The sequence below is a fragment of the Dipodomys merriami genome, unplaced genomic scaffold (genome assembly GCF_024711535.1).
Source record: "Dipodomys merriami isolate MVZ:Mamm:240054 unplaced genomic scaffold, mDipMer1.0.p SCAF_2, whole genome shotgun sequence".
NCBI lineage: Eukaryota > Metazoa > Chordata > Mammalia > Rodentia > Heteromyidae > Dipodomys > Dipodomys merriami.
Genome location: NW_027203381.1, coordinates 81,425,051 through 81,432,918, shown reverse-complemented (window position 1 = coordinate 81,432,918; position 7,868 = coordinate 81,425,051). Strand labels below are relative to the sequence as shown.

At 48.3% G+C, this 7,868-nt stretch overlaps 1 protein-coding gene across 10 annotated transcripts in view; it reads left to right on the top strand.

Annotated features, from left to right (window-relative positions):
- Positions 1 to 2,066: 2,066 nt before the first annotated feature.
- Positions 2,067 to 7,868, top strand: part of Nectin3 (nectin cell adhesion molecule 3) — an 84,573-nt gene continuing 78,771 nt past the window's right edge. For 4 of the 10 annotated variants that reach the window (XR_011373548.1, XR_011373547.1, XR_011373549.1 and 1 more), the window contains exons 1-2: positions 2,086 to 2,264; positions 2,703 to 3,016. Coding sequence is in view for 7 of the 10 variants with exons in the window: in XM_070030273.1 (XP_069886374.1) it covers positions 2,251 to 2,264; positions 2,703 to 3,016 (328 nt within the window). In the remaining 3 variants the exon portion in view is untranslated. Of the gene's footprint in view, positions 2,265 to 2,702; positions 3,017 to 3,829; positions 4,212 to 7,868 lie in introns of those variants that run through there. The other 6 variants (XM_070030275.1, XM_070030278.1, XM_070030280.1 and 3 more) reach the window with 6 other exon arrangements.

Below are 7,868 nucleotides of genomic sequence, written 5' to 3'. Positions count from 1 at the left end.
ACTATGGAGAAGCTCTATTTCTTTTCTCTTTCTTTCTTTCTTTCTTTCTTTCTTTCTTTCTTTCTTTCTTTCTTTCTTTCTTTCTTTCTTTCTTTTTTTAAAAATTCCACAGGACAGAAAAACTTGCTGGTAGTAATGGGAATTAACTGAAGTATAAACTAACCTGAACTTCATTTGTTTCAGTCAACTATGGAATTCTAACAATACTTTCAACTTAAATGGAAAATGTCCAGTACTGTGCATGATTCTTCTTTGTTAAGATGACAACTTTTGTTTTTGAGGTAAGGGTTAATGAAACTTGACAAGTGGTAGTTCTTATAGCTGAAAGTGGGACAGACACTATCAATACTCTTCATCTAGAACAAAGAAAGTATTGTTGGCATGAAGAACACATAGCTTTGTATTCAGACTATTTCTGAAAAATAAATGTATACTGCATTATTCAAAGGTCAGAAATATTAATTTTTATTAAATTAGCTATAAGTTCAAATTTTAATATTAACAAATACTAATACATTAGCCATACTCATTCCTTCACCAAATATTCAAACAGATAAATGTCAATTTATCTGTAAAGTTAAAAAATCACCATTGGTAGAATATCAGTATTGCTCTTAGGTTTACAAGATCACCAGAGCCAGTGGCTTATAATTGTAATCTCAGCTATTCAGAAGGCTGAGATCTGAGAATCACAGTTTGTATTCAGCCGGGGGTTAAGGTCCATGACACTCTTTATCTCTAACCACCATTACCACTAACAACAACAAAAGCCAGAATCAGAGCTGTGGCTCAAGTTGTAGAGTGCTAGCCTTGAGCAAAAAAGCCCAGGGACAGTACTCAGGCCCTGAATACAAGCCCGAGGACAGGGACATACAAAAAGTTTAAATGATTAACATGAATTCAGAGTTCAAAAAGGAGTTATACTATGTAAAGTTAGATTTTATTTTATTTTTGGTACCTAGTAATAATGTCCAACAGAAATATTTAAGTTGGTTGGTTGAGTTTCATTCATCCAAGGCAAATGTAATTTAAGACTAGATACTTTCAGTAAGTAGAAACGAGATAATTCAGTAAAAATTTCTTTACAATTCATTGTTTCACTACGTATCTCAGGCTGGTCTTTGGCTCCTGAATACTGATTACATGTTGGTGACCCAAACCTTGCTCTATATTTCAAGACAAATCTGGAGTGGTCAGTGGTGTTTTTTGGGAGGTATGACTTTGGTTCTGTTAGGAAAACCTCTGCACATGTCCAGCAGTATTTGCAAAGCACTTAACCTCTTTGTCTATGCTCCTCTAGCTGTCAAATGGATAATAGTAATTGTTTCCTTGCATGGGAAATATGCTTTGTGCTTTGACATGTGTGGTTGAAGATGCCATTTCAACACAAATCATTACTATTATCATAGAATGCATGTATGCATGTAAAACTCTAGCATAGTGTTCTTTTAATTACATCACATCTATAAACACTGGTATTCCATGCCTGGCCTTTTTTTTTTTTCACTTGAGGTGTGAGAATATAATTATAGCATGCCACCACTCAATTTCTTCAGATATGGAAGCAAAAACTTTAAAGCTGCATATCATTCTCTCGAGAAGTACTAAAACTGCTAATTCCTTATGGTCTCTGTAGCAAATTGCACAATAGACCCGATATTAAGCCTTTGGCACCTTTAAAAAGACTAACTACATTACTTTTCCTGGAGGCTGGAGTCACCAGGGAAAGGCTAGGGAAATAAAATTGGCTACCAATATTAGAATTTTGGTTGTTTAACATTTCTGAGTCTCAGCAAAGTGTTAAAGTGCTATCTAAACAGATAATTAGCTAGTAGTTGCATGCACAGTGGGCTCTGTCTAAATTTAGCAGTGAAATTAGGTTTAGGGAATGTGAAAATAGAAGCTTTTTTTTTTTTTCTCAAGGGAACCGGTGGTGTCAGCGCAGCCCTGGCATGTCACAACAGTGGAATGTCACAATAGCTACATTTCGTCAATTATTATCATCATCAGGGGATTTCCCTGAGCGGCAGAGGACAAGGTTTATTCATAAGTGCATCCTGATAGGAGACAGAAAGCAGTGCCTGTCAGGAGACAGGTTTCCCAGGAAGCCAGACTGGGAGGGAGGCTGGGAGGCAAAGGGAGGCTGAGAGAACACCAAGGGGATGAAGAAAAAGAGGTCCTAGACCCAGAGCTCAGAGACAGAAAAAAAAAAAAAAAAAGATGATATGCATTCGAGAGGGGTAGAATGCCATGGCACTTGGGAGGTGAGTCAAACCTTGGAGCCCAGTGGATGGGAAGGCGGGAGGACTAGAAATTAAAAGCAGAGGACTGCATGGTCTTGGCTTTGGGCAAGCTGTAGCGTAGCTGCAACAGGCTCATCTCTGCGTGGCTGAGCCTCGTTGGTCGCACGGAGCACACTGGGGCTATGCCAGGGAGATGGGCCAGGACCTCCAGACAGTGAATGGTGTCAGGCCTCCGGACTGGACGTCTTCCTCCTCTGCCACATGCGCCCCCCACGGACAGTTCAAGCTGTCCTTTCCCCTGGACCCCCGCAGAATAGCGAGTGGGGGCTTCAAGGTCAAGCCACGTGGGCGACGTCACGGGACAGGTGGACAGCGAGGGTAGTGGCGAGGTGAGGAGGGTGGTGGTCACACACACACACAGACATTCCTCTTTTACGAATGTTTAAATCCTTCCCCGAGATCGCTTTTCTGCAAGAAAGAAAATGACACGTGGGCGAACATGCAAATGACCAAAAAAAGAAATCCAAGAACAAAACAACCCATCACCACCACGCTGGAAGCCCTCGGAGAGGCGTCGGCATGGGGATCGGGGCTGGACACCCACGGCCTCTGGGGGCCGGAGGTCCGGCGCGGGACGTGGACAAGCCCGGCAGCCCGCCCGGGAGAAGTGAACGCCAGGGCAGGGCGAACTCCTCACCCGGCTTCGCCGACCCTTCCAACAGCTGCTGCCCTCCAAGAGAGGAGGAGCAGGAAAAAGACCCGTGCAGACCTCGGTAAACGGGGGAGAAATAGGGGAAGGACAAACAAAACCAAACACAAAAAAGGAGGGATCGGGGTGCACGGCGGCGCCGGGAGCTGCCAGGAGAAAGTGGCTGCACAGGGTCCCCCAGCGCCCCGGCGGGCGAGGAGCGAGGCGACGGGTCCGGCCGCGGGCTGCGCGCGTCCAGCTCCCCGACCCTGGAACCTTTTAGCCTGGCCCCACGGAGGAGCAGCCTCCTCCGGCCTTCCCCTAGCTCCCCCACACCGCCTCCGGGAAGCCCCGCCACCGGGAGAAGCCGCTCCGCTCCGGAGAGACCCGCGCGTCCCACCGCCCTGGCGGCTCCGTCTGCGCCCCGGCCACGCCGGGGACCCGCGAGGGGCGGAGTGGGCGAGACCATTGGAAACGCCGGGAGGGGGGGGAGGCGCGAAGCCGGAGTGAGGGGCGGGGCCAGCTAACCTATTCCAGATTGTCCTGTCCTTCCCGAACCTGGGGGGGGGGGGGGGAGAAACCCCCGGTATCAAAGTGGATGAAGGGGTTTTATTTTTTTTATTTTTGTATTTTTTGCAGCGGGGAGGAGCGTCTGTAGGAAGGGATTCGGCTCGCACCCCGGGATCAGACGGGGTTGCCCGAGTTGCCAGGGAGGGCGGGCGAGTCCCAGCGCCGGCTCCGAGGGTCGGCTCTCTTTCCCTCTCCCCCCCCTCCCGCGAGGGCGGGGTGGTGCGTTCCGAGTTCCCAGGAGTTGGAGGCGGGCGGGTGCCGCGGGGGGAGGGGAGTGGCAGCGGCGGCGGCGGCAGCGGCGGCGGGCGGCTCCCGCCTCAGCTTCGGCAGTGGCGTCGGCGGCGGCGGCGGAGTCGAAGCATCCGCGAGCGCTCGGCAGAGTGTCAGCCGGCGGCGACGGCGCAAGAGCTGGGAGTTAGGGGACACGCGCGCCGGACCTTCCACCGCCGCCGCGCAGCGGCCGCTGCTGCTGCCGCCACCCAGAGCCGGAGGCGCCGGGGCCGGGGCGGCCGGGGGGCGGGTGGGCGAGCCGGGGGGAGGGTGGGGGATGGCGCGGACCCCGGGGCCGGCCCCGCTGTGTCCCGGAGGCGGCAAAGCACAACTTTCCTCCGCCTCTCCCCCCGGGGCCGGGCTGCTGCTGCCAGCCCCGACGCCACCGCCGCTGCTGCTGCTGCTGCTCTTCCCGCTGCTGCTCTTCTCTCGGCTCTGCGGTAGGTGAACGGCGGAGGCCGGCGCGGGCGAGGGGAAGGCGAGACCCCGGGTCCGGGTGCGGCGGCCGGGCCGGGCCGGGCCGGGCCGGGCGGGATGGCGCGGGCCGCCGTCCGGGCGCGGAGGCAGTTAGGTTCGGCAGTTGGCTGAACCCGCGGGTGCCGCGGACTTTGGCTGGAAACTTTTCGCCGCGCCCCGGGGCGAGGCCGGGGAAAGGGGGCCGAGCCGGCGAGCGCCGCGCCGGACGCCGGCGTCCCGCTTCCCCCACCCCGGGCCCCGGGCCGCGCGGGTCTCCGCGGTGGGGGGCTCCCGGGGCGGGGTGGTGGGGCGGGCGGTGCGCGGAGCTCGGCGCCGGCTCCCCGGGACCGTTACTTCCCCGGTGGGGTGAGCGGGAGCCGGGGCGCGGACTCGGGCTTGGAGTTGAGATGCCGGGATGCACGTTTGCCGCCTCTTTTTCCTCTCTTTCTTTTCATTTTCCTTTCCGTTCCCATCACTCCCGCGAATCTTGAGCTGTGAGCCTGGGGACCTGAAGAATCCGAGCCCCCGGGAGCGAAGCCTCAGGGGCCAGCCCTCATGGCCTTCCACCCGAGGGGAGGCTCCATCTTAACCCACCCTCTGCAGCATCCTCTACTGCCCGGCTGGCTGGCTTTCTCTTCCTTTCTTCCTTTCCTTTCCTTTCCTTCTCTTTCCTTTCCTTCTCTTTCCTTTCCTTCTCTTTCCTTTCCTTTCCTTTCCTTTCCTTTCCTTTCCTTTCCTTTCCTTTCCTTTCCTTTCCTTTCCTTTCTTCTCTTTCCTTTCCTTGTCCTCTGGCCACATTTTTTGGATCTCTCTGGATCAAGCCCTGAGGTGCTGGGTTCCAATTGTGGGACATCTCTAGCTACCTTATTATTATTATTTTTTTAACAAGCTCTGTTTTGTCCCTAAGACCGAGATTTATCTTTTAAATACTTGGTTGTGAAGGCACCAGTCGGGTCCTGACGGTTCTTAGCCAAATAGCCAGGGGCTGCTTTCCCCAAGTCTTTTTCCTTTTTAAATTTAAATTACTGGATGGGAGGGGGAGGGAAATAGTTTTCTTGTCCTGTCTGGGAGGTAGTCTCTTGTTAAGTTCTGTTCCCCGAGAGAGCTGAGGCCTACCTTTTAAAGAACACGTAAAAGGGGGGGGGGGGAGACTCCTTTTCGTGGAAGAGAAATATAGGTGATAATCAGTGGACGGGGTGGTGATTTGGGAAAAGAAGACCAAGTCTTTGGTGACTTAAATATCTGGGTAATAGCAAAATTCTGCAGAACATTATTCATTCAAGATATCTTACTTGGTGAGAAAGGTGGGCTTGCTCAAAGACTGATCATGAAATCTCAGACTAAAAGGAGAGATGTGTGCAAATTTATTGGGTAGAGAGATTCAGAAGATAGGCTCCTCTTATTGGTGAGTCAGGGTAGTTGGTTATGAAGGAGGCAGAGGTAAGAGACCCAGTGAGTGAGTGCCCCTTATGGGCAGATAATTTCCTGTTCCAATTCACCACCACGTTTTCAGAACTATAATGAAAGTTTCTGATTTACATGGAGTGTAGTATTATAAAGGGCATGTTATTTAAAGTACACCACATCTCAGATGTTTGGTCCTACGACAAGGTTCTTAATCTATTACTCCTTGGATAAAAGATTCTAGATTGAATTTTTGTGCTGTTCTTAGGTTCCATTAAGATTGTAGATCTGCTCACAGTTGAATTGGAGGGTAGTTGGAGGAAGTGTTAACACTTTACTGTCCTTACAGTTTATGTTAAGAAACTCCACAGAGTTGCACTTGTGTAGTTGGACAAAAGCCATGGGAGACAAGGTGGTGGAAGATAGAATTTGCAGTAGATTTCATAGTGGCTGTGTAAATGAGCATTGGTTACTATTTGAAGAAATACATGGTTTCACATGGAAGAAAGATTTTTGGAACCCTAAAAGTGTGATATTAGAGAAGGTGGATGTATTATTTTACAAAGCCTAAAATCTTAAGCAGTTGTAGTCAAGTGGACGTTGACTTGGAGAAGGTGTTAGAGTTTAGAGTCAACCCCCGGGTAGTTGTAGACATAGACACTAGCTTGTGTTACTGTGCCCTGCTCATTTAAAGAGTTTCCTTATTTGGCTCACAGTGTTATAACACCCTAATTTGTGAACACTTATGGCAAGTTCCTTTTTTTTTCCATCAACTTCTATTTTAGAATTCAGTCTTTGAGTAGGGCACACTTGTGATTTAGGGATGCTTAGGGAAGATGGAAACAGAATTTGCTTCATCTTATTGCCCTAACCACTTGTTGATCTAACCATTAATATTAGTAATATTAACATTCATAGTACTATTTACTGCATGTGGTATGTACTCATGTTCCAGTAGACACAATTTTAGAGTTGAAAACATTTTTAGGCTCTAAAAAGACTACTCTGGTGGCTTATTAATCAGAATACTTATTTTTTCATATACCATTTTTGCTACTATTTTTGAATAAGCGTTTTACACTTAGCTTCACTGTAACTATGGTTTATTTTTTATCATGTTATTTTGTTGTATTATTCATACTGGTAGACCTCATTGTGAAAGCTATGTACAGTTCATGTCAGATTTGGTGTTGAGCATGAGTATACACTGTCTTATTTGAAAAACTTTTCTTTTTTGGCAGTATTGGGTTTGAACTCAAGGTGTTGCACTTGCTAAGCACGTAAGCAGATGCTTCACAAGTCAAGCCCACAACCTGAGTCCTTTTCGTGCTAGTTATTTTTTGAGATAGTCTCACTTTTTGCTCAGCTTGGTCTGAACCAGTCTTTACTATTTACACTTCCTGACACAGCTGTGAGGATAGGTAGACACCAACATGCCTAGTGTTTTCTATTGAGATGGTGTTTTGATGATGGCTTAGAAACTTGGTCCTCCTGATCTCACTCCCTGCGTACCTGGGATGATAGACACTCTTGTCATTGGTTGAGCCAGTCTCCCAACGTTTTGCCCTATCTAGTTTTGAAACTAGATCCTTCTGATCCTTGCCTTCCAAGCAGCCAGGTTATAGGTGTTAGTCACCAGCACCTAGCACCTACATGATAAGCTGAACTTTTTGGAAACAGTATCTTACTACATAGCCCAGGCAGGCTTTTCTGCATCAGTGTCCTAAGTGTTGGTAGTATAGCCAAGTATCACCGTTCTAGTTTAAGATTAAACTTTTATTTATTTATTTAATTTTTTGGTACCAGTCCTGGGGTTGTAACTTAGGATCTGGGCATTGCCGCTGAGCTTTTTGTGCTCAAGGCTCTACCACTTCAGCCACAATTCTGCTTCTGACCCTTTTGATGGTCAACTGGAGGTAAGAGTCTCATGGGCTTTCCAACTTAGACTGGCTTCAAACCATGATCCTCAGATCTCAGCCTCCTGAGTAGCGGTGATTACAGGAGAGAACCACCAGTGCCTGGTAAACTGAACTTTCAAAACGACAATTTTACAGATTGACAAACTGCCAGTCTTTTTAAGTTTAAAATTCCTTGATATTTGGTTAAAGAGGCTAAGTAATTTCATACAGTCTTTAATAATATTGTCTGTGAAGTAATTCATATAGTGTGTGATTTTCTATTTGTGGTATTGTATTGTCAAAGCTTTTGATTTTTGCAGCATTTAGTATTTTGGATTA